This window comes from Mirounga leonina, unplaced genomic scaffold (genome assembly GCF_011800145.1).
Source record: "Mirounga leonina isolate KUSES-001 unplaced genomic scaffold, KU_Mleo_1.0 Mir_165, whole genome shotgun sequence".
Classification (NCBI taxonomy): Eukaryota; Metazoa; Chordata; class Mammalia; order Carnivora; family Phocidae; genus Mirounga; species Mirounga leonina.
The window spans coordinates 40,818,519-40,845,817 of NW_023270415.1; the positions used below are offsets into that span (position 1 = coordinate 40,818,519).

General features: G+C 36.0%; 2 protein-coding genes across 12 annotated transcripts in view; one reads left to right on the top strand and one right to left on the bottom strand.

Annotated features, from left to right (window-relative positions):
* The first annotated feature begins 161 nt into the window (after positions 1 to 161).
* Positions 162 to 26,970, top strand: CIBAR1 (CBY1 interacting BAR domain containing 1). Of its 3 annotated transcripts, none has more exons than XM_035011525.1 (9): positions 162 to 511; positions 1,078 to 1,312; positions 3,829 to 3,897; positions 4,847 to 4,948; positions 7,668 to 7,713; positions 8,846 to 8,970; positions 18,481 to 18,594; positions 24,396 to 24,515; positions 26,210 to 26,970. In XM_035011525.1, the coding sequence occupies exons 1-9, from the start codon at positions 486 to 488 to the stop codon at positions 26,297 to 26,299; spliced, it is 927 nt and encodes a 308-aa protein (XP_034867416.1). In that variant the 5' UTR covers positions 162 to 485; the 3' UTR covers positions 26,300 to 26,970. The 3 variants fall into 3 exon arrangements, with proteins under 3 accessions (XP_034867416.1, XP_034867418.1, XP_034867417.1); XM_035011526.1 differs by having other exon boundaries at positions 165 to 511; positions 7,668 to 7,673; positions 8,866 to 8,970; XM_035011527.1 differs by lacking the exon at positions 7,668 to 7,713 and having other exon boundaries at positions 163 to 511; positions 8,866 to 8,970.
* RBM12B (RNA binding motif protein 12B) overlaps positions 8,965 to 27,299 on the bottom strand; it is a 29,726-nt gene continuing 11,391 nt past the window's right edge. For 3 of the 9 annotated variants that reach the window (XR_004680494.1, XR_004680497.1, XR_004680493.1), the window contains one exon: positions 8,965 to 9,683. The gene's annotated coding sequence lies outside the window, so the exon portion shown is untranslated. Of the gene's footprint in view, positions 9,684 to 19,450; positions 20,718 to 21,049; positions 21,376 to 21,676; positions 21,785 to 27,299 lie in introns of those variants that run through there. The other 6 variants (XR_004680491.1, XR_004680492.1, XR_004680488.1 and 3 more) reach the window with 5 other exon arrangements.

Sequence of the window (27,299 nt, forward strand, 5' to 3'; positions counted from 1 at the left end):
CTGAGCAGATGTCCCAAGGCTAAGTGGCGCAGAAGCAGTAACTGGACCCCACCGGCCTTTACTTGTACGTTTCCCTCCTAGTTGCTGGTTGATTGGCTTTTTCCCTCCTTGGCTCGCAGTCCAGGCTGGAAGGACTGACTGGAGGCGTGTTTGGTAAGCGCGGCTCTCCACGCGGACGGAAGGCCCGCCAGCGAGCGCCGGCCACGCTCGGCGGGAAGGAAAGCGCCAGGCGAACGCGCCGGAGGGGCTCGGGCTGGGCGCCGCGGCCCGCCCCCCGGCTTCCCCTCGCCGCGCTCCCGCCGACTCGGGCCCTGAGCCCGGGGACGCGCCGCGTTGCCGTAGAAACGCCGGAACCGGCGCGGCGGCGCGCGGGGCGGGCTCTCGGGCTCCAGGAGGCGGCGGCTCGCGCCCCGGCGCACGGTCGGGCGCCTCCGAGCCCAGGTCGTTGGGCCCCGATCAGGGTCCCCGGCCGTGCGCAAGGCAACATGTTGAGGCGCAGCATGGAAAACCGGTAACAGCCCCGGGGCCTCCGCTGACCGGGGCCACCCCCACCCCCCATGCGAGGACTCGGGTAGGGGAAGTGGAGCCTCTCTCCGTGGGGCCTCCGTGCCGAATTGCGAGCCTGGGCCGGGGTCTGGGCCGAGCGCGCTGCGCTCTGGGGCCTACCTCCCCCTGGTTGCAGCAAGCCCCGGAGGCCAGGGGTGGGATGGGCGATCTCGGGGATCACGCTTCCCGGGCGCCGGGCCCCGCATGGCCGCGGGCTGTGCAGACGGCTGGGAGGCAGCGGGGCGCCCAGGCCTCGCCGAGCAGCCCTAGCATCCGCCGCCCCACAGCGGCGCGGCTGGCCAGAGCCCGGCCTCTTCGTGCGCCTACGCTGTCGGGGGTATTGAGGCCAGGCCCCAAAAGGGGACCTAGAGGACTAGAATCCGCCCCTCGGAGATGGTGGGATCGTTGATGGTTTGTGCCTTCGAAGCTGCAAAATGCCCCGGGAATGTTTGCATATCAAATTAACGTGGAGAAGAAGCCCTCTCATCTCTAATGAGAATGGTTTGCGTTTTGTGTTATTTTTTTCTTTAGGGACGCTCAAACCAGACAACTGCAAGATGCTGTCACAAATGTGGAGAAGCATTTCGGAGAGCTGTGCCAAATCTTTGCTGCTTATGTGCGGAAAACTGCCAGACTGCGAGACAAAGCAGATCTACTGGTGAATGAAATCAACGTGTATGCCTCTACAGAGACCCCAAATTTAAAGCAGGGCCTGAAAAACTTTGCTGATGAGTTTGCCAAACTTCAGGATTATCGACAAGCAGAGGTATGGAGGTCACAGCGTCATTGTTATGAGTGAGCCCTGAAGTAGTGGATGAAGAACCCGTGAAGACTTTCACTTGTAATCCACCTAACTGCAGTGGCGAACGCACACTTGATGATAAACGTACATTTTCATGTAACATTTTGTGAGTCTATTAGAGGGAAGCTTCCTGTGATTTGTGATTTTACCGTTTTCAAACTAAACTTTAGGGTGCCCTGAAGTCCTGAATTTCCCCACTTCATTTGCCAGCTTTTGGCCAAGGGGTGGCTATTTACAGGGGTAGTAAACATAGTACCCATGGGGAAGAAAAGGAGCATGACTTGTGTCTGGTGTGCACGTAAGTATATTTTAAAGTATGTCTGGAGATGGAAGATGTTGAGAGTCGTAATGTGAGTGAATAAGTAATGAACGGACAAGAGATCTTTGTTGCTTCAATGCTCTGGAAAGTTGACCAATATTTCATTGACAAAAAGAAAAAAAAGCAGCACTGATTAACTGATTGATATCATAGGTACTAGTGAGACTGTGGGGTCGTTTTGGTTTTTTTGGTTTTGGTTTTTTTGCTTTGGAAGGGAGGGAAGAAGGTGGTGTTGTAATTGTTTTCTTTCTAAAAGCTCGTTTTTACTTTTAATACCTCATAAGCACCTTCACTTATATTTATATTAGTTTTCAAGATACAGGTTAAATGTTAGAAGTTGCCCAGTTAGAAGCTGTATTGCTTCTCTTGTACTCCTCTCATCAGTGTTTTTGGTACTTTTTAAAAGCCTAATACAGAAATTTCCGTCATCAAAAAAAATCACAAAAACAAAGTGAAGATAATGATCTTTGAACCTATACTTGTTATTCGTACCAAAATTTGAGTAGTAATTACATTTGGGGGTACTTTTTGGGAAAAGTTGAGTTCTTGTCATATGATATTCTATAATAAACAAGCAACTCTCAGTTACACATTAACTGGGGACTTCAAAAATAATATATACTCACTGATAACCCTAAAATCCTATGTTAAGACAATAATTTCAATGCCCCTTTCTAGAAAAGCTTTATGCTATTTATCAAATAGCAAAGTGAATTGATTTACATTTGTTCTCCTTTTTATTTCCCTTGCTTACCAAATGGTGGAGGTGCTAATGAACAATGAACAAAAAAGGTAGGCGACAAAAAGGAGAACAGAAAAAAAAGACTTGAATAATCCTTGCACTGAGTAATCAGCGTATGGATTATTCGAAATGGTAGATAGACGAAACTATCCTGAGTATTCATGGTTTTGATTTTAGGATTCCTAATACTTAAATGCTCAATGAGAACCTGATTTTTTTCATTTTCCTAAAATCTTTTAAAGTGAAAAATTCATATACATTTTGTTTATAGAAAAATCAATATGAAATGAAATGTACTATATAAACATGTATCATCAAAAAAAGCCTTCTTCCTGCTGCAAAAATAATACATGTTCATTTTAAACAATTAATGTCATCTTGTGTTACCTGTCCTGATAAAGAAAATTTTAATGTCCAGGAGTTATTTTTCTTATGCTATATTTGCCTTTAAAAAGCCCATATCTTCTGTGCCTTCCACTAGTGCTATTAAAGAAAGTAATTACTCAAAACGTGATAAAAATCGTAATGTTTAAGAAAAACAGTTTAGGGGCGCCTGGGTGGCTCAGTCGTTAAGCGTTTGCCTTCGGCTCAGGTCCTGATCCCAGGGTCCTGGGATCGAGCCCCGCATCGGGCTCCCTGCTCGGCCAAGCCTGCTTCTCCCTCTGCCACTCCCCCTACTTGTGTTCCCTCTCTCGCTGTGTCTCTCTCTTCAAATAAATAAATAAAATCTTAAAAAAAAAAAAAAAAAGAAAAACAGTTTAATTCTAAATAAAAGATCAACCATGCAGTTTGACAGCTCAGCAACACTGAGACCATTTATCTTTTTCTCCAAGCTTTGGTAATTTACAAATGGCTTCCGAGAAAAGGATTGCAGCTAATACAGTTCTTTTTGCTTTGAGGATTGTGTCGCTTTAAATTTTTTCAATATGCTGTATCTTTCAGCTTCAGTTTTCTTATCTGGAAAGTTGGACTATTACATTTCGGAGATAATATATGTAAAATATCCAATACTATGCTAAACACACTGAAATTGGTAGCTGTACTAATATGTGAGATGTCTTGAAACTTACCCAAAAGCTACTATAATGAAGAAAAATAATACAGAGATGATCGTATGGCAGAGATAAATTTCTTAGAAACCTGAAATGTTTTCTTGCCATATTGCATACTAGGTGCTTTTCTGCTTTCAGTGTTACTCTACATCTTAACAGCTTTTATTGTGTTTGAGTTTAGATTCTGAATTTTATCAATTGCTGGTGATTATTCTTTTACTTATAAACTGTGACATTTTAAACATTTTAAAACATTACTTTGTGTAATAATTATGTTCAGGTTAAATAGCCCAGGTTTTATTTCAGAATTTAAATTTTGATATGTCTATGTTTCTTTTCAGTTATATTTTATAATAATTTTCAATAGGTTGAAAGACTTGAAGCCAAAGTAGTTGAACCTTTGAAAGCTTATGGAACCATTGTAAAAATGAAACGAGTAAGTAAATTCATTTTCCTACTATTATTAACTATTATGGCAAAGAGTATGAGGTTTCCAATAACTGTCCTCTTAATAAAAACTACAACGTAGTTTATACAGTTTTTTACACACTCTGTGAAGCATCATTTCTTAGAACTTTGTGAATAATGAAATATTTTTAATGAGCTTACGAAGTAAACCATAGCAACATGAAGCAATACTTTATTACAGAAACTTTAAAATATTAATATTTATAGTCATGAAGAACTTATTTTACTAAATGAACATAAGATTATATTTTTCATTTTAAAGCAGGCAATAACATGTAGACTAGAAGTGAGTATGACAAAGTTGTATTTTTTTATTGAGGTATAACTGACATACTAGTTTCAAGTGTACAACATAATGATTCAGTAGCTGGATATATTGCGAAATACCCACCACAAGTCTAGTTAACATACATCACCATACATAGTTAGAAATTTTTTTTCTTTTGATGAGGACTTTTAAGATGTACTCTTAACAACTTTCAAATATGCAATACAGTGTTAGTAACTATAGTCACCATACTGTATGTTACAACCCCAAGTTCTGTTTTTTCAACCAACTTTGAGGTATAATTTACAGACAATAAAATTCTTCTGTTTTAAGTGTTCATTGAGTTTTGACAAATGTATATACACATATAACTACCACCACAATCAAAATTTTATATGTATGTATATAAAATTATATATGTGGTCAAAGGTTTGCATTGAAATTGTCTGTGTCATTATTTGAGAGGGTGTTAAAGAAACACACATGTGCACACTCTCACACGAAGACCACACACTAATTTTGCAGTAATAATTCCTGTGCTGGTAATGCCTGGACCAAACAAGGAGTGTTTTCCCATTCTTAAAACAGAGTGTGTATATTTTATTTCTTAAATCAGAGATTTTCATTAATCAAAAATGCTTATTTTCAGGATGACCTCAAAGCAACATTAACAGCAAGGAATCGAGAAGCTAAACAGTTAACTCAGTTAGAAAGAACACGTCAGCGAAATCCATCGGATCGACATGTTATTGTATCCTTTGACTTTTGATCTTTAAAAAAATGTTTTGTAAGGTATGCTGTACAAAAGTAAATATATATGGAAATTACGCATTTCTGCTTTTAAATTTGCAGAAAATTTTAATATAAAGGTTGAAAAGAAACACATGCATTTACAAATTCTCATTATAGAAATCAACTAGTTATAAAGAGAATACACCACCTAATTCAATCCCCTCATATTGTTTTCCAGAATAGATACTAAAAAAAAAAAAGACACTTAAAACGTTGATGTTTTTATAAAAAGTAAGTTCAGAATTCTGAGGTTTTTTTTCACATGATGACTGAATATTAATTTTAAAATGAACTTAAAGATCTATCATGAATCCAATATATCAATGCCCTGTCTGCCCCACTTTTGAGAAAAGGAAGGAAGAGTCATTTTTCCCCAGTATAATTCCTTTCACCTTTAAAAACAATAACAATGTGAAACCACAATTAGGACTAGCAGCCAAAGACCTTCAGGAGATTCTAGAGTAAAATTGAGGTTCATAGCTGGACACAAAAGGATCTAGATAGGGCTGTCTACTGTAACAAGGCTCTTCTGTTAAGAATGATGTGCCTTGTTCATGACTAAAAAATAGAAAATAGTGCCTGGCTAATTGCCAGCAATTGGGATAAGTGCAATTGTATAGAAAGTACTAATTTATCCCGCTGCCTCTTTTTCCCATTCCTTCTTATGTCTCCTTCCTACTTCCTAAAGGTTTTTACTGCCCAGCTCAGCCAGAAACCACAGGAGGAGTGGCTCTATGGGGGCATTTGAAGTTGCAGAGCACCTCCATTCCTGAGGGGAATCCCTTGAGCAGTGATTTGGGGCTATACCAATTGCCTGGTCCTCCTTCCTTTGGACCAAAGGTACATATGCCCAACCTTGAAATAAACAAAAGTGGGCAGCCATAGGGCTTGGAAGTGCCCAATGGAGGCTGGGACAGGAACATCTCATTGAGGCTTAAGATCTACAACTAGATTATGGAGTCTGGGTTTTAAGCAAGTCAGGCAAACCAGAGAATGATGAAAAATTTATGACTGACAACTAGGGACTAAGGGAGAGACCAGGTTGTCACCAGTTTTTAAGAAAGAGGTCAAAATTTTATTGTTTTGTTTGGAGAAAAATACATAAAGGCAGGAAAAATGTCACATCTGGAATCCTGAGTAGTTGGTAGGATTGAATCGGGTAATGGTATGGAGACTCAACACAGAAATGAATATTCCTAAGACAAGGATGTTTCTGACTTAGATGGTCTGTTGTGAACACTGCCGTGGAGGAGGTAGTCTTACACTGTAGATGAAACTAGAATTGGGTTCCCATGGGGGGAAATAAATACAACAAAGGAATAGATTATTGCTGTAGGTGAACTGCTGTGCTCACTGGGAAAGTGAGTGGATTTTGACAACCTAAGACTATTATAGAAAATAAAGGACAATCTAAATATAAACGTATTCAATATAAATATAAAAATATCCACTCATAGCATTACAGAATATTTACCAGGATGGACCCTTAAAATTCATCTGACAATTCAAAAGAGGTATGTTAAAGTTCAGTACGTAAAATAACATGGAGTAGCACTGATAGAAGAGGATGGGGTAAAGAAGAATCTCAGGGCTCTGGCTCACCGTTTCAGAAGCCATTTTTTCATTAAATATACTGATACCTCTACTCAGAGTTATATCATAGTATCTTAATCAAAAGCATTTGCTACTCAACTTGACCCATTATAGGATTTTGAAGAATATTCAGAAAAAAAGAAGAAATAGAAACCCATATCCTCTTTGCTAAAAATAGCTGTATAATTTTGGGTGAGTTGCTATGCCTAAGTAAAAGGATTTGAGACTTTCAGAAACAAATAGTAGTTGCTGGAGGGTGGTGGAAGAGTAAGATGTACCAGCTGTAGTTTCTGCTTCCCCACTCTCCCTTGGTTTAGCCAATTCTGCCTACCCATCTAAATTTTAAAACTGTTTCTTTTATCAATAAAATGGGGAGGGCAAAGACATAAGTCAAAAGGAAGTAGTCACAAGTGAAGAACTATATGAGTCACATGTAATAGTATTAAGAAGTCAGTCTGCTTGCTTATTCTCATTAGTAGGTTAACGTGCATCAAATAACTGTTAGAAATTTTTCATACGAATCTATAAAGGAGCTCTATTTTACTTTTGAATTTCCTGTGATGAAGGTATATTTTTAAAAATCTCAAGCCCAGCAATATAGAAAATTATTTTTGATTACTGGGTATGATTAAAAGTTAAAAGTTTAGCGGCGCCTGGGTGGCTCAGTTGTTCGGCAGCTGCCTTCGGCTCAGGTCAAGTCCCACATGGGGCTCCCTGCCCAGAGGGGACCCTGCTTCTTCCTCTCCCACTCCCCCTGCTTGTGTTCCTGCTCTTGCTGTCTCTGTCTCTGTCAAATAAATAAATAAAATCTTTAAAAAAAAAAAGTTGAAAGTTTATATGGTTTTAAAAAACTTTACACCCTATATGGCAAATGTACACACACATACGTATAAAAATATTCTTTTACACTTAGTATCTTAAAATCGTTCATTTGAGTTAATCTAAATGTAAGAGTACATAATCACTATGAAGTTATAATTAATGTATAATTGCAAGATTATATAAATCTGTGAGCATATGATTTTAATTTACTTTAAAAAATTGTTCTCTTTGAAATGTATTTTTTCCTTTATGAAAAATTTCAGTCACAGGTGGGTAATAAAGTGGTGTGTCAAGAAATGGATCCTTATAGTAAACTCTTTTACTTATTTCAATTTATATCTTTTCTTGAAAGCAAGGGCTAAATGTCAGAATGATATGTGTCACTAAACTTTGATGACAAATGCACATTTTTCCCATGGATTAATTATTAAAGGATGATATTTGATACTTTTGAGTAAATATACTACATTAGTATAGGAAACAAAACTATTAGAAAGAATTTAATCAGAAAATTAGGCTATGTTTTTTAAAACCTCTACTGTTTAACAAAATATTTTAAATATTTTTGGGCAACAACTGTTCTAAAGTAAGAGATGCTTTTTTAAGAGAAATACATGAGTAGTAGTAGAAATGTTCTGCCCTTTACTGTAGCCACTAGCAATATATGGCTATTGAGCTCTTGAAATGCAATTAGAGTAAATGAGGACATAGTTTTTAAATTTTCATTTAATCTTAATGTAAATAGCCACATGTGGCTGCTGGCTACCACTTGATTATACAGTAGTATGAGTGTTGTCATTACAATATATGAAGCAAAGCATTAGAGTTGTCATCTAATTTGTTACTGGTATATATATCTTTTGTACTAAGCACTAACTAAATGGTAACAGTGTCATATTGTTAGCTTCTAAGAAGAATATACAAATATACCCCGTGCTGAAATAAATATTTATAGTATATATTCTGCCATATCTGATTAGGATATTATAAGATTAGAAACATTTAATGCATTTGGAGAACTAGAAAATTACTTAAGTCATGGGTCCTTTTTTGGAGAGAAAGCGTTAAAGGGGAAAGAATGAGAAGAAAAAGAATAGAATGATAAATGACACAGACAGTGAAATAGGTGAAAGCAGTAGAAAATGTATAAAATTGTTTTACAGTAAATAATCCAAGGGTAATATAGGGAAAAAAATGGTTTTGTAGGAAGAAAGGGAAGGAGTTTTGGTTTCTTTCGTGTGAGGTCAGGAATCATGTCACTTAACAGATTTAAAGTTCTTTATTCTGCACGTGCTTATTATATAAATCATCTTACTTTATATGGTAAAATATACTATTGAACAATTTACGGTTGTTATGCCAAAAAGCCAGTAGTGTAATGGTAACGTTTACAAATAGACTCAATTGAATGGATTCTAACTTGAATTTTTTTTTATCTTTGGTTGGGGAATTCTTTTGCAGGCAGAAACTGAATTGCAGAGAGCTACAATGGATGCTACCCGAACAACTCGTCATCTGGAGGAAACTATTGACAATTTTGAAAAGCAGAAAATAAAGGATATAAAGGTAATAAAGTAACTTAAAGTTCAAAACATGTTTTCTAATGTTATTGTTTCATTTAAATGTGTAAAAAATTTAAATTACTAATTTTTTTAGCCCATAGTCTATATGAAAAAGATACTATAAATAAGAAATACGAAATGTTATTTTCCCATTTCCTCAGATACTCAGCTTATCACAAGTACTATTTAATCAAAGGAAACTAACATTTATTATGTTCTTGTGCATCCAGTGCTATTACAGGCACCAAATATGTATTATCTTTTAATCTTATATTATAGCAACCTCATAAGAATGAGGTGGTGTTATCCGTATCTTATGAAATTTAAGCAGAGATATAAAGTAACTTACCCAAAGTATCATAGCCAAAAATCTGAACTATAAACAATTATGTATTTTAAAAATCTGTGCTTTCCATTATAATACACTCTCATTAAGTACTCTCTAGTAACTACATCTTATCAAATAAATGAATAGGTGAGAGTAGCCAACCACATAAAGTTGCATCCACCATGATATGGTATCACAAGAATTGCCTTATTTTATTGTAAAAAGCCAGTAGATTTGACACCCTTGGGATCATGGACTTCAGAAGGTCTTCAGTGACTTTTTCATAGGCACCAGGACAGATTTGGAGGATTGCTTGTGACCATAGTAAGTCCTTTAAAACAAGTCATCTAGGATGTGTTTTGGCTCACTGCAAATTTTCCAGGATCAAGCTTTAAAGAAAAATATTTTTGTCATTTTATAACTATTAACAAAGAAAACATCCTGCTTTCAAAAGTTATGTTCTTATCAATAAAATAAGCACCATATGCCACTTAATAATCATTCCTTTTTAAAGTCCATGAATTAACATTCATTTGCACCTTCCCCACCACCCCCCATCATAGTTTCAAACAATTTCAGAACTTTGATTTTTCTGATAGCCATGCTCAAAGGTCTCTAGTTTGGTCCTGAAGACCAAAAACCTGTTTTTAAAGCCTCTCAATTCACTTTGCACTCTGCCGTGTAAATGCATGAAGAGCATCTCAGAAAGCTGCCCTGAGACAAACTCCATTTACTGAGGTGAGAGAGTGTGGGTGGAATATAATGTTTTACACTTGCTGACATCATCTCTTAAATTGAGGGGGAAAGGAAGGTTATTAAAATAATTAGCTTTAATCTGAACGATGAGAATGGAGACTTGTGAGGTATGCTTGATTCCATTGCCACCTAAGGGCTTCGTTAGTGGTGGCAGTCTGATTCCTCACGTGGATCCACCACTGCTCCTCATGCCCGCAAAATTTTCTTTTACACGTGGCAGTCTGTGTCTCTGATCTTTGGGCTCACTTCAGGTTCAGACTACCTCTACAGATGTTTTTAATTCCCTGAGCAACCACCAGTTACAAAATGGGCAGAGAGTGAGTGAGTGCAGAATTCCCAACTGCAATTCCTATAATTCCTGAAGCATTAGGACATAGAGGGACTGCAGAGTGGAGGGTGCACAAAGAAGAAAGGGGCTTTCAAGCTTTTCTCTTTGCCTACGGTATTATGCCCCTGGAAGGAAGTCTCTTGGTGGTCACCAAAAATGTAAGACAAGAAGAAACCTACTTTTTAATAAATTGAGATAGAATTCATACACCATACAATTCACCCATTTAAAATGTACAACTCAGTGGTTTTTAGTGTGTTCCAATATGTGCAGCCATTACCACTCAATTTTAGAACACTGTTATCACCTCAAAGTAAGACCTAGTACTTTGCTGCTTCCCACACCCCAACCCTCCCATCCCCACCCCAGCCCTAAGTAACCACCACTAATCTGAAGTCTCTATGGATTTGGCTATTCTGGCCATTTCATGTGAATGGAATCATAACATGGTTTTTATAACTGGCTTCTTTCACTTAGCATGCTTTCATTATTAGCTATATATATATATGTTATATGTATATTAGCTATATACATGTTTTCATATCATAACATGTATCCTATCAGTGTAATTCATTCCTTTTTATGGCCAAATATTCCATTATATGGATATAACCACATTTTGTTTATCCATTCATCAGTTGATGGACATTTGGGTTGTTTCTACCTTTGGGCTATTTTTTTTTTTTTTAAGATTTTATTTATTTATTTGAGAGAGAGCACATGAGAGGGGGGAGGGTCAGAGGGAGAAGCAGACTCCCTGCCAAGCAGGGAGCCCGATGCGGGACTCGATCCAGGGACTCCAGGATCATGACCTGAGCCTAAGGCAGTCACTTAACCAACTGAGCCACCCAGGCGCCCACCTTTGGGCTATTTTGATTAATGATACATTCATGTACAAGTTTTTGTATGGACATATATTTTAATTTTTCTTACATATATATCTAATTAAATTGCTGGATCATATGGTAACCCTATCTTTAATCATTTGAGAAACTTCTGCACCATTGTACATTCCCACCAGTAATATGAGGGTTCAGATTTTTCTGCATCCTCACCAGTACTTGCTGTTCATCAGACTTTTTCAGTACAGCCATCCTAGTAGGTGTGAAATGGTATCTCATTGTGGTTTTCAGTTGCATTTCCCTACTAATGCTTATTGGCCATTTGTATATCTTCCTTGAAGAAATGTCTATTCAGATCCTTTGCCCATATTTTAATTGGGTTGTCTTTATTATTGAGTGGTAAAAGTTCTTTATCTATTCTGGATACAAGTCCCTTTTCAGATCTATGATTTGAAATTATTTTCTCCCATTCTTAGGGTTCTTTTCAATATCTTGGTGTTCCTTGAAGCAGAAAATTTGTAATTTTGATGAAGTCCAATGTATTTTTTGTTGTTGTGGCTTCTGTTTTGTCCTATCTATCAATCCATTGCCAAATCTGAGATCTTGAAGATTTATCTGCTTTCTTCTAATAGTTGTATAGTTTTCATGGTTCAATTAAGCCTTTGATCCACTTGAGTTAAGTTTTATGTATGGTGTGAACTGAAGGTTAAACTTCATCTTTTTGCATGTGACTGTCCAGTTGCCCAAGCACGATTTTTGAAAAAGCTATTCTTTCCCATTGAATAGTCTTGGAACTCTTGTTGAAATGGTTTTATTTCTGGACTTTGTCTTTCATTGATCTATAGGTCTCTCCTTATGCCAGTACCACACTATCTTCATTAGCATTGCTTTATATGAATTTTAAAATCAGGGTGTATGAGGTCTCCTTTGTTCTTTTTTAAGATTGTTTTGCTATTCTGGATCTGTTACAATTCTGTATGAATTTTAGAATCAGCTTGTCAGTTTGTATAAAGAAGTCAAGTGGGATTCTGGTAGGGATTGCATCAAATCTGTATATCAGTTTGGGGAGTACTGCCGTCTTAAAATTAATTTTTCCAATCCATGAACATGGGATATTTTTCCATTTATTTAAATATTCCTTAGTGTATTTTTAACTGTGTTTGTAGTTTTCAAAGTGTAAGTTTTGTGCTTCTTTTCTTAAACTTTTTCCTAAGTATTTTGTAATTCTTGATGCTATTGTAAATGGATCTGTTTATTTAATTTCATTTTTGGATTGTTCATTGCAAATGCACACAAATAATTTATGTTTGCACACTGATCTTATATTCTGCAACCTTGCAGAACTCATTTATTAGCACCGATAGTTTTTTAGTAGATCACTTAGGATTTTCTACTTACAAGATTATGTCATCTGTGACGACCTACACTTTAAATGCAGACCCCCATGATCTAGCAAACTTCCAGAAATGGTTTCCAGAGGTTGATATTGAACTCTGTTATGGTTCTGAATTCCCCTTTTATACATCTTTCCTCCTCAGTATCAAATTGTTTCTTTTCCAAGTCAGGCCTCATTTGAGATCTTTTATGATGAAGAGGGATGCACAAATCCCATACCAGAAGCCTCAAAGACAAGTCAAAAAGAGTTACATTATTGCCCCCCTTTGTTGATGTTAAGCATGTCTCACATTTCTGTTTATGAGAAAAATTCTTAGAAAAGTAAAAATCGTTGATGCCACTCATAATTTTGAGAGAAACATCAGAACATTCTCATTCTTACCTGTTATCAGGCTACTGCTTCAGATGGGGACAGAGCTTCTGGCTCCTTCCTTAACCTCCCAGGGGGCAGAATGAGTGAGCACTGCTGGTAACTGTACTACTGTGTTCGAGGCGGGTTTAATTTACAAGTCCATCTGAATTTTGGTAGCAGCATTAATCAGCAAGGTAGCACAATTTTTAGATACTTTTCATAGGAACCTTGCAAAAAATTTGTCTTTCTGAGAAAAGTTGTTATGGAACTTATTGTACACAATGTGAATGAAAAATCACAGTCCCTGGGGTGCCTGAGTGGCTTAGTCCATTAAGCAGTTAAAAATCCTGACTCTTGATTTTGGCTTACATCATGATCCCAGGATCAGGAGATGGAGCCCCACACTGGGCTCCATGCTGGGCATAGAGCCTGCTAAAAATTCTCTCTCTCCCTCTCTGCCCCTCCCCCTGCTCATTCCTCCTCCTCTCTCTCTTAAAAAAAAATCACAGTCCCATTTGCTTCCCATGTAATCGGAAAAGTCATCAGTTATAGGGTGAATGTCAAGGGAATTTCAGATCTATAGAAAAGATCTTGACCAGAGGTGACTCCTAGAACGGAGAATGTGGCAAAGTAGCTAACATGAGCAAGAAACATCTTCTAAATTTAATTTTTAAATGCTTTATTTTTCTTACAACTAAATAAAAATCACGATAAATTTTTTTCACAAAATTATTGAGAAAAATGTAATAATCCTACTACTCAGAAATAATCAGTTAGCATTCTGGTTTATATCATTCCAGTTTTTTTTCTATGCACATATACACAATAGATATGATAACAAATTTTCTTAGGTATTGACTATGTCACATATTATATGCATTTTATGTGGATAAACTCATTTACTCCTCACATCCTTATGAGGAGCATGATAGCATTTCCCCTGTACATAGAGCTATATTTAAGTGAACCACACTGTATGTAGCATCACTTTTTAAAATTTAATATATATCATGGGCATATTTGCTAAGAAAAAGAGATGCATATCATCCTTTTTGGTATCCTCATAGTATTTTCCTATGGATATATTACTTTATCTAACCAGTCCTTATTGGTGGATATCTAGGTTACTTTTGCGATTATAAATCTCATTGCATCATTAAACATTGGCCTTTTTGTTGATCCAGTTATTCTTTTCAGATAAATTACCAGAGTGGCATTTCTGATTCAAAGAGCATGCACCCTTTAAATTTTGATACCGTCTGTCCACAAAGCTTTAAACTTATGTCCACAAAATTTTAACTAGCATTTCTACAAAACCTTGCATGAGTAACCCAGTGTACTAATGAAGACTAGCAGTATTTTTAATAATAACTAATCTGACAGGTGAAGGAATCAGTGTCATCTTAATTTGCAGTTACTACTAAGATGGAATATTTTCATATATTTAATGACACATTTCTTCTTTAGTAAATTACCCACATTTTTCCTTAGCCTATATTTTTATTGAATATTGGTATTTTTCATATGAATTTGTAAAGTCTTTATATTGAGAAAATTAACCCCTTATATTATAGAGAAGATATGTTGTAAATGTATTTTCCCATTTTGTTTATGGTGTGTTTTTGCCTTAAAGTTTTATTTTTGTTGCCAGATCTGTTGGTCTTCTCCTTTTTGGTTTCTGACTTGGTGTCATGCTTACAAAGGTTGTTTTCATCCTTAAGTTTGTATAAATACTTGCTTATATTTTCTTCTAGTATTTGTGATATCTAAAAGTTTTAAATATTTAAGCATTTTATCTGGTAGTTGTGTTTTGCATATGGTATGAGGTAGATATCTAATTTCATTCTTTTCAAGTAGATAAAATTTCTCTTGACATCATTTATTGAATAGCCTCTACTCTGGAGAACCATTATTTCCCCTTTACTTGCCAAAATGTTAGACCTTTTATGACTTTTTGGTTAGAAGTCTTACTTGCTAATTAAATCCTATGGAGGCTTTAATATTAGGAAAAGGAACATTTTCTAACTTAGCAAGTGTACTTCTTGAGTAATAAAAATAGCTAACTTGTTTTGAGCACTTACTCTAAACCAGTTACCATACTGTACTTTTTCTTGGATTATCTGATTTAGTCCTTAACCCCAAAACCTCTGAGGTTGGTACTGTTGTTATCCTCATTGTAAGGATGAGAAAAACTAGGGAAAAGAACATATTATATAAACTGCTTAATATTATATAGCTCTTATGTTTGTCATGATTGGAACCCAGATTTATCTTAATCCAGAGCCTATATTCTTAACTACTATACTCCCCTGCTTTACAGAATACTTCCAACAGGTAAGAATTTCAGATTAACTCCCCCATCCCCCACCAATAAAAATTAAGTATGTGCCCAAATTGCCTTCTGGTCACACAAAATAAAATTGAAAAGGGGAAAAAAAAGAAATCATTAATGCTTCTGTCCCTGATCATACTGACCCATTCCAGATAAGATTATATGAGATCACTGAAAGTTAGCTGTATTTATTTGAGGAAAATTATTTCTAATTATGATTGGTTCCTAGAAAGTTCTACCACCCTTCTGGTCATTCACTGAAAATATTTTATTTCAAAAACATGCTTTTTATATTCTTTCTTACATTAGTTGTCATCTAACTTTTAATGTTCCTTGCTATTATTCTCCTTCTGCCTATTTTCGGATATTTTATGAAATCCTAACTAGAAAGAGTATGATTGGCAGTATTCTTTTCTGACTATACTCAGAGATATAACTCTCCTCTGTGATAATCTTTAGGCTTCATCGACTCTTGGGTCAAAAATTCCAAGTCTGGGATACTAGGTTACCAGTACCAGTAGTGATTTCCCACTACTGTTTCTGACAGAAAAATAAACAGTATAAAAAATCAGTACAGCCATTCTCCTCTTACTTAGGTGTTATAATACAGGTTTTGTCAAGAAATAAAAGTTCAAACCATAGAAGATTAAACCAAAGTATCACAAAACTTGAGAGTGATTTCCCCCCACCTTCTAAGTAGTAAATAATAGCCATTTATAAAGATAATTTGTAAAGTACTTATCACTAATTAAAGCTAAATTTTGAAATTGGAAAATGGTAACAGACTAAAAGTTGATCAGTGTCTTAAAATGAGAATGCAGTAGTTTCTCTAATTAGAGGATATGAATAAAGAAAATAATGTATTGACAGACATATCTACGTATTTTTCAGGGCTTATGTGCTAAGGGGAATATAAATCCTATAAAATGCTAGTATTAAATAACTCTTAGTTCAGAGATGACACAGAGATTTTGACCATGAGAAATTTAATAACTATATTCACATATTTGAAAAATATTTTAAAATATTCACATATTCCACAAAATTACCACAGTGGAATAGAACTGAATTAAGCCTAAATCTACTGATTTAGGTGTAATAAGGTTGTAAATGTTTGGATTTCACTAGTTACTAAATAGTGTATCTATTAAAGATTTAGAATGTCATTTGTGGAAATATTTAAAAATAGGAGTAACACCTAACTCACTTGAGTTAATCGATTAAGCTTAATCCCTTATTTGAGGCTATTTTATTTCTCAGGTACTTTTATAGCATAAGGTAAACACCTTCTCTTCTCTATCCACGTAAGTAAACAGATGGTCTGTAAATATCCAAGAAAAACTAAAACATAGTTGACTATGTAACACTGTAAAATGTGCTTCTCCAACCTCCCTCTGTACTTACCTGAAACAAGTTTAAGGGTTTATTGTATAATTCTAAGCCTAAGTAAATGAAAAAATTTTGTTCCAGCCTTGAATAAAAATAAAGTCAAACTATGTCTATAGTTTTTTGTATAGTTCTTTATTTACTAAATGTAGAAAATCTCTAAATTTAAGATTCAGAAGGAAAAATGTAAGCCTGTGCTTGATTGTTCCCATTACCTAAAATGAGCTGCAGACCAAGAACCAAGTAGGAGTCTTCAGTATTTTGGCTTATCATTGGCTCCTAGTTCTGCTGTTTTCCCTCTAGGAGTTTCCACACTCCTAAAGGGCACTCGACTCCTTTCTAGCTAGGCAGCTACCTTAGGAAGACTGACAACTAAGTGAGTCTCTAAGTCCCAGTCCTAATCACAAGCCAATTCACCTCGAAGGTATTTCCTGGATATCTGGAGATTCTTGGGCATAATGCTACTTATTAGTTGCCACTGCAGTATGCCAGAATCCTCTGTGGCCTACAGGAATTGACAGTAAGGGTCACTGTTGAGTCATAGTTGTGTCTTACCCCAGAGCCCAATCTTTGCAGACCAGAAGAGATACTTTTCTGCTACAGATCTGTTTACATTGAGTAGTGATCAGAAACCTATTAGTACTCCCTTAAATATTCTTCTAATCTTTAAGAAAGAATGGAGATGGGGGTGGGGGGAATTAAAGGACACTAAGGGATAACTAACACTGTCTTCCAAAGTACAGGACCATTCCTATCTGGGTAGTAAACACAGGAGAGCAGGAATGAAGAGAAATGGATATTTGACTCTTGTCTTCTATAACCCATCTCTTCTCTCTTGCCCCTTTAAGGACAATGCTTGAGTATTTTCTACCTTATTCTTATTCTGCTCACTTCTTTCTACTTTAATGTCCTGATTTTTTATTTTGATAAGGGACAAGATAACAAAAGGATAAGATCCTATTTTATTGAAAACTTGTCTGGTTTGTATCCTTTCCTTACCTACCGACTATCTCACCCCTGCTTAGATCAACATGTACATCTTCATTCATTCTCTTAGTGCATCGTCTTCCTTGTCATAAGTTATCAAGTTCATAGGGTTTACGTGCAGTTTATTTGTGAAAGAAATGATTGATTCCAGCAAGAATAGCACAGTACAGTAAGCAAGAACTGTAACCTTTGAAGAATCAGACCCAAGTTTCAACATTCTAGCTGTGAGCAACACTAGGCAAGTTATATATTTGTAAACTGGAAGGCTCTATGCAAATCCATGATGCTATTATCAGTGGTAACAATATAATTACCAAGTAATTCTTTTGTGGTTAGAGAATACAAGAACACATAGAAATATGATGGGATATAATTCCTGTCTAAAAAACATTCTATTGTTTAAACATCAGTTGGAATTACAAAATACCAGGTTTAGAACTGACCTGCTTTATCTAATACTTCTAAACATATGGTGACAGAGTAGTACATAATGGTATATACATTTTAGTCAGATCTTTTTTTATCACAAATGTCAATTACAAGGTAAACAAAAACTAACTTAAAAAATAAGAGGGAAGTAAATGGTCAGATAGGAAATATTTTGTATAATTTCCAAGGTTGTGCTATAAAAGGTCTTTCCAACTATTTTTATTCCCGTTATCTTTTGTACTTCATTTGCCCTGTGGAAAAAGAGATACCTTTGTATTTCATAAAATGCCAAGACTATAGTAAGGAATAAATTTACTAAATTCACAAATTCATATGATTGTTTAAATTCAAATCTTTGGTTTTTTTTTTTTTTTTTTAGACTATATTTTCAGAATTTATCACTATTGAAATGTTATTTCATGGCAAAGCTTTAGAGGTCTACACTGCTGCCTACCAAAACATACAAAAGATTGATGAAGAAGAAGATTTGGAGGTAGGACTATGTCTATCCAAGTTCAGTTCTTCTATTAAGATGGACATATTTAAAAGAAAGCATTAGGTTGTGTGGGTAAAAATAACTTAAAGTAAATAACTTAAAGTAAAATAACTTTGAGCACTACAGTGGTTTATCTTACTGTGTGAAGTCCCAAATAGCTGAACTTTTATGATTTTCTAAGTATGTGTTTTTAACTTTTCAAATTAACCATGGTAAAGTTCCAAGAGCTAATTTATTAATAGCTAGTTAATAAGGCCATTATGTGAAACAATGTATCATTTTGACTGGTGATGTTAAGTCACTTAAGTATACTAACAGTAACAATGATTTGTGCTAACATTTGAGTGCTTTATGCTATGCAGAATACCCAAAGCTTCACATGAATTTTCTCATTCACTCCACACAATCCAATAATAAGGTAGGTGCTGCTGTTATTCTCATTTTACAGCTACAAAAACAGGTTTAAAGGCTTTAAGTAACTTAACTTGACCATAGACACTTAGCTATAAATAGCAGAATCAGGATTCTTAATCAGTATGCTATGAAATAAATGTAGATTTATAATAAGGCTTGCTTTGTACTGAGAGTTCAGTGCAAATCCAACTGGCCAACTAATGTTAGAGCATTTAAATATCTAAGCCTGGCTTCAGCAAGCACATCTGAAGAGTAAATATCCTACCCTCCTATCTTCTAAAAGGGAAGAAAAAAGGCAGAAAAGTATTTTTGCTAAAACAGGTAAAATATTGGAGATATACTTTTCCACATTTTATCTCTGTAGTAGAAGTGAAAAAGGCCAGGTAGTTTCAAGAAATAGCCAGAATTCTGTATTACTAAGTGATAGAATTTGGGAATGTCTGCCATTTGACAATTCTGAAGATTCCCCGAGTTGTTTATTAACTGTCCATCATAAAGCACACCTGGGCCTTCTCTTCTCACTACTCCATTGGTTCCAGGAAACTTAAGTCAGTAAAATCAGATTACAGCTTGACTAAAATGAAGAAAGGCACATGTTTTAATATGTGTGTATAGGTTTTCCAGTGCCAAAATCTCATCTCCCAGTTTTATGTCAGTTATGCATACATGATATTTCTGTTTACTGTTTATCAATAAATGGCTTCCTAAGGGTCCAGTCCTTCCAAATACTAAAGCTAAGATCTCTTAATTTTCACTCCTTTCATGTCCTATTTTTTTAAAAAATAGATCAAGCTTTTATGTGTCATTTGTAAAATAATAAAATAGCAAATGTTCATAAAATGATTACTTTGGACATCTACTGATCTATGCATTTTAATTATATTTTAATTCTCCCATCAACTTTGGTTGAAGTACTTACTGTCCTCATTTCTATGGAAGAGAAAACTGAGGCAGAATGAGGTTAAGAAACTTCCCAGAGAGTCCCCTAACTAGTAAGTAATATAGCTGGGAGCCAAACTCAGAAGTCTGACTACTGACACTGTGTTTGCATCCTCTCTATCCTGCGAAGAAAAGTGTGCTTCTTGATGAGTAATGTGCACCATTCCCTACAAGAAACAACACTGCATGGAGTGGCAGGTTCAGAATTGATCCCCCACTTTTCCTACAAGACTGGAATCCTCTTTACAAGTATTTTCATTCTCCTTTTTTCTAAAATGCCTTGAGATGCCATTTGTTAATGGTCACTAAAGTTCCTTCAATTCTTTTGGACCCTAAGATTTTCCTTCTCATTCCAGAGGTCCTAGTTAGGTTTTGTGTCACACCACTTCTCTTACTACTATTCTTAATCAGCTAGCTAGGTAGCTTGTGAGAGGAGAGATTCATAAAAACTAAAGATCTCAGGGCTGTGTGGCAGATAAGTTTTTGACAAAGTATCAACTTCCCCACTTTGTAGTGGGGCAGTATTGAGCAAGTTCTTCATACTTCAGCTTCCTTATCCCTAAAATGGAGATACAGTATTTACCTCATTAAATGTTCCTTCAACAACTGTTTGTTGAGCACCTGTTATATGCCAGGCAGCATTTGAAGTTCTGAGGATTTAGCATTATAAGTTAGAAATGGTCTGAGTTGTCAAAGCAAAAACTTAAAAATCTACCATGGAGTTCAGACACTAACAGGCATACCTCAGATTGCAGCAGTCCAGAACTCTGCAAAAGGAATATCACAACAAAGCAAGTCAAATGAATTTTTTAGTTTCCCAGTGCATATAAAAGTTATGTTTACACTATACTATAGTCTGTTTTTTTAAGTTTTTAATTCCCGTAGAGTTAATATACAATGTTGTATACTATAGTCTCTTAAGTATGCAATAGCATAAGATCTTTAAAAAAGCGTACATACCTGAATTAAATATTTTATTGCTAAAAAATGCTAACCATCATCTGAGCTTTCAGTGAGTCATAATCACTGATCACAGGTCACCATAACATATATATAGTAATAATAATAGTGAAAAAGTTTAAACTATTGCAATAATTACCAAAATGTGACACAGAGACACGAAGTGAGCAAATGCTGTTGGGAAAATGGCACCGATAGACTTGCTTGAAGCAGGGTTGCCACAAACCTTCAGTTTGTAAAAAACAGGGTATCTGTGAAGCACAAACTATTTAAGTTCTATAATATGACCAGTCTCATAAAAAATATAGTGTGCTGTAAGTATATGTGATGGAGGATTCTAAATAGTCTGGAGAAATCAAAGAATGATTTCTCAATGAGAAGTTTGAGGGATGTGTAGGAGAACCCCTGGCAACCCTTTCAGGCAAAGGATACAGATAGATACACAAAGATCCTGAAGCATAACAAACTATAGGCATAAACTGTTACTATTATGCCTATAGAGATTGGCGTGGAAAGGAGAGGAGTCTAGGGACAGCTGTGAGACCAGGGGAAGTAAAATGATACCAAACAGGTACCAAGAAGAAAAAGGATCCTTTAAATACAGGGTTTCTTGGAAGTAAGTAGAGAAAATATGTAGAGAGAAACAGAGAAAGGACTTGCTATTTTTCTTAGGTGGTCCATGCTTTACAAGAACTGCTGAGACTTAATCGGGCAGCAGCTAATTTTTTTGCAGTTAGGCATCTAGTTATATTACAGACCATCTTACCTTATTTGTTCTTCACATAAAAAAGCATTGTCAGGCTCATTTCCCCTTCAAAAGATCATCTCTGTGCAATCACTTCAGAACATCTTGAGACTCACTCCTAGAAGAGATCTTGGACCATATTGGGAAAAGCATTATTGCCAATAAATATTCCTGTAAATCTGTTGTTTTGCATTGAGATTAATTTTAGTATTTAACTGGTTTAGACTTTTATCTCATGGGTGTATACTGTCTTCCATTTCCCACTTTTAACTTCATCTTTGCTAGAACAGTTAAAAAAGGAATGTTGTTCTAACAAAAATATATCCTTTCCAAGTAAAAGTTGATTAATGAGTCATCTAGTTTTTATATAATACCAGGGTGCCAGTGTTCCATATCTGGCACCAAAACATAATATCGAGTCCTCAGTAACATGTTAAATAATCTAATTAGCATGCCTGAAGTGCCCTAAAACACAAGTCTCACCTGTGGGTCTAAGTCTCATCAATTTCTTTGGTGTCTTGCACCTCTCTAAAGTTTAAAGAAATGTGTAGAGACATCCTTAGGGTTTTTTTTTTCCCCAAAAAACATGGGGATTAAGGTCATGTTAACATCATTCATTTATCATGTTACTGTCTTAAGCTGGAAGGAGTTGAAAAGATAAAACAGGGCTCCTTGCTCTAGAGGAACTTAAAGCTAGTAGGAGAGATATGTAATTACAGAACAATGAAATGAAAGCTGTATTGAGGGTATGAACAAAAATACACTAGGAGAAATTGACTAGAGAATAGGAGAAAGCGGAAGATGGTATTTGACTTGGCTCTTGAATGATGAGTTTGCTGGAATTCTGGGGAATTCTAAGGAATCAGTATTGCAAAGGCAGAATAGAATATGTTCTACATATAGGTACATAGGCTAGAAGTGAAGAGTGATAGATAGGTAGGTTTGAGTCATCTTAAGCCTTGCAGGTCACCTAAGGAATTTGGATCCTGGGTAGTCAGGAGCCAGAAAGTTTTTTAATAATATATTTTGGTCTTCAGTAAACTAATTCTAAGTAAACTATAAAGAAAAATGTGTAGAGTCAATAAATTAAAATAGAAGTATCTCAGATGAGAAATTGAGGGGCAATCGCCAGGGTTTTAGTTTGGTCTACTAAATGTATGGTAACATCATTCATTGTAAAGGTGAAATGTAGAACTACAATGTCCAACACAGTAGCCACTAGGCATATGTGGCTAAAGTTAAAAATTCAGTTCCTCATTCATATGAACCACATTTCAAGGGCTTGGTAACCACATGTAGCCCTTTTGGACAGCACAAAATAGCAAGGATTTCTATCTCAGAAAGTTCTACTAGACGGTGTTGGTCTAAGAGAACAGAAGGTAGTTGGGCCTCTAAGTATGGCTATCAGGAGAAAGCCCATAGAGAATTCCTTGAAAGGTAGGCTTTAAACGCTGTATAGATAAGATCTTTCAGAAAAAGGTGTAAAAAAAAAAAAAACATGGCCTAAGGGAAACCCTTTAAAAATATTCAAGGTATAAGCAGTAGAAAAGGAGATGTGAAGAAGTAGGGCAGCTAGCACATGAAGAGTTTAGAGATGGCATGCATGGAAAAGAAGTTTCATAACAAGGTCAGTAAAGATCAAGACAGAAAGATGACCTTGGTGGTTTCTGGGAGGAGCAATCTCAGTGGAAGGTGAAAGCCTACTTGTATGTTTTTGACAAATAGAGATGAAGTTGAATATAAAAAAAGATTGATCTTGAACTTGTTTGCTGGGGGAAGAAGGAACCTGTGGAGAAAGCAAGCTTTTGTTTTATGATTTCAAGTTTTGCATATATGAAATATGCGCCTTGGAAAGAATCAGAATGACATTTGCTTAAAAAGGGGGTTGGGGGACAGGGTGAAGAGTTGAGGAAAAAGGGAGTGAAGCTGAAGAAATTCACATCTGATAACCTTACCTATTTGTATGTTAAAGAAATGGGAGAAGACAAAAGATACAGACAGGCTTAAGAGAGTGGTATTTGGAACTGTTGCTTTAGGGAAAAAAACCCAACAAAGGTATTCCAGATTCTAGTGAAGTTGGAATGCATAAATTATACTGGCTTCAACTTACTCTTATGTGAATATTAGCAGAATACTGCAATCAAGTTAAATTGGTAAAAGTTGAGATAAGCAGAAGACAAAGAATCAAAGGTATGACTGACTTGCAGCCTCCCTACTGGCAAACATCCTCTTTGAGGGTAGCAACTTACACATTTCCTCAGCAAAAGCTCTCACGTGATGGTTTGAGGACCCATAGTCACCTTACCTGGCTCAAATAAACTTTTTAGCTTTCATCTTTACAACTTAAAATACTGTTTGTATTGGGGCATCTGGGTGCCTCAGTTAAGTGTCTGACTCCTGATTTTGGCTCAGGTCATGATCTCAGGGTCATGAGATCAGGCCCCAAGTAGGCTCCTCGCTGGGCATGAAGCCTGCTTGGGATTCTCACTCTCCCTCTGCCTCTCCCTTGTATGTGCGCTCTCTCAAATAAATGTTTAAAAATATATATTTTGTATTTAATTTTTTTTAATTAAGAGTAATAGAAATTTTGTTCTGGGAGGTGGAGGTGGGTGGATGAGCTTTTGCGGAGGAAATGTGTTAAGTTGCTAAAAAAAATCTTAACCAAGAGGAACTTAATATGGCTTTCTGGATTTCCAGGGTTTGATATCTACTTTATAATGTTGCTTTATCATTCCAACAGGTTTTCCGAAATTCTCTGTATCCACCAGATTATGCATCCCGTTTAGATATTGTAAGAGCAAATTCAAAGTCACCTCTTCAAAGATCACTCTCAGCTAAGTGTGTATCTGGAACGGGACAGGTAAGCTAGAAACCATACATAATTTAAAGGAATTTGAGCAGCTGCCTTTGGTGGTGTTCAGTACTAAAAATGTTTCCTTTAAGTCCTGACTTAATATAACTTACCCTCCTACCTTCTTACATAAAGTAATGGAAGATTACACTAGGCGCAGCTCTCTTATCTCTTTATCTTGTATACTATAGCACATAATACTCTCTAAAGCAGAACATGTGAGAGCAGAAGTGGAAAGGACAAGAGAATGCGAATCTAGATTTATTCTGCAGTATAATATGAAGAGCACAGATTCTGAAGTCAAACTGCTTAGGGTTTAAAAATTCCACTATCATGACTTACTGAAAATTATACCTAAAAAAGATCTTTTGCTGAACATTATCTTAGATACAGAAGCACATTATCTTTAGGTAAGAGTCAATTTTCTCATTTCTTCCACACCCAGAAAACCTGAGTTACCTGGTGGCTAAAACTGGGAGGGGTGAACAACCTTGTTCTCTAAAAGGCCACAGAAAAAAATGGGCCATATGGTCTATGTCCCAAGTAAGGGCAGCCATAAACAGTATATTAACAAGTCAATTTGGCTGTTACAGTAAAACTTTATTTACATAAACAGGAGGCAAAATGGGGTATAGCTTGCCAACTTCTGATCTAGAGATCTATACCCTTTTTCATACCCAGCATTCAGAATTCAAAATTGAGCAAAATATTTTCAAAATTTAAATTTTAGGTAAATGTGACCCAATACCTTCTATTTTCATTTGGTTCTCCTCTAAGCATTTGTTTACTCATTTATTTACTGCTTTCTATGTATGCCTCTCTCCCCCAACCAACTTACATTTTTACCATTCCAGCATAAGGTGCCTTACACATTAAGTTCCATATATCTAGGATCATAGTACATACAAAGTTTGTTTCTATTTCGAGCTAATGTTACCAAAATTAGCTAACATCTGTGTACTACTTTAAAAGTACATCATTCCAGGGTTTCTTGACCTCCACACTATTGACTTTGAGCCAGATAATTTGGCAAGGGAATGGGGAGTAGTATCCTGTGTATTCTAAACATGTTCAGCAACCTCACTAGCCTCTACCCACAAGATGCCAGTAACACACACAAACACACCCCCTAAGATGTGACAGCAGTGTCTCCAGATATTACCAGATGGCCCTCAAGAAAGGTTTGAAGCAAGACGACCCAAGTGGCAATGGTCAGGACTTAAAGCCAAGTAGTGAATTCAGATTCTCAACTCATTCCAATTAAATCATAGTATTAAATTTTAATATTTCAGCTACCTAGCTGAAATATTCTTGGGAGTTTTTGTTATCCCTTTGAGGATTCTCATTGAAATGCCTATTTTTGTGACCCAAGAACTATTTAACCTAAAATATATTTGCCATAATATCCTGAATCTGTACCTTTTCTCTGAAGTATTTTATGTTATTAAAATGCTGGTATCCAACTGGAATCTAATGGTTAATTTCATATTTTTGCTCAAAAATAACATGATAAATGAATGAAAAAACTGTGACTCTTTTCAGCCTTAGAGTACAATAATTCGTAGGGAAGTTTCATTACTAGAAATTATCTTCCTGAAATACATGTTCTGTGTGCCCTTCTCTGTAAGAGCATATTAAAAAGATACCAAGCATGTAAAAATATTTTAAGTTAATATATTTTTTAATGTGTTAACTTTTAACAGGTATCTACCTGTCGACTAAGAAAGGATCAACAGGCAGATGATGATGATGAAGAGGATGAAGACTTAGATGTTACAGAAGAAGAAAATTAATTTTCTTAAGTAAACTTCACCTTTCAGGTTTCATCTTAAATGACTTGGAATCCAGAATTACTACACTGTAAAACTTTATACTGGCTTCATACACGTTAAACCTCAAAATGAAGTCCTACTGGAAATGAAAATTAAAGGAAATTTGTGCTGACCAAAAATGAAGGTTTTAAAAAATATTACACACCAGTCATTTCAACATCCTATCCAACAGTATGTGATTTTTGTATAGGTTACATTTAAAAAAAAATTATGTATTTCAAAAGTATTTCCTATTAATGCACTATACATAGTTGTGGTTGCAGTATAAGTAGATGACAAAAAAACAAGAGATCTAACAATTTGACTTGCTTCTTTTGCTTTCATTGCCAAAAAAGGGTCTTTAGTCATTCTGATTAAATACAAATTCTATTCCATAAAGCCTTAAAAAAAAGACAAGGGTTTTTTTTCCTTTCCTTTTTTTCACTTTTACTACAACCTTAAGTTTCATTGCTTTTGATAATTTACTTTTCAACAAGACTGTTATTTCTTCTGATTAAAGGTAATGGGACACTAAAGTATCAGTGTCTTAAATTTTAGATTAAAATTTAGCGTAAATTTTAGATTCAAAAAGAAAGTTACACTCAGCCTGATTCTGGTTTTAAAATGAAAATGATTATCATACTAAGGAATTATCCACAAAATTACAACTTTTGGAAAGCTGTAATTTGGTGGAATGTTGCCTAAGAAAACATCATGGAGGGCGCCTGGGTGGCTCAGTCGGTTAAGCGTCTTGTCTGCCTTAGGCTCAGGTCATGATCCCAGGGTGCTGGGATCGAGTCCCACATCGGGCTCCTTGCACGGCAGGGAGTCTGCTCCCCTCTCTCTCTGCCCTTCCTCCCTGCTGGTGCTGTCTCTCAAATAAAATCTTAAAAAAAAAAAGACAAAAGGATTACTATACATAATACTTTAAGCAATGTAAAATTAAGTTTCTTTTAGACCAGACTTAGGTTGGCAAACTTAA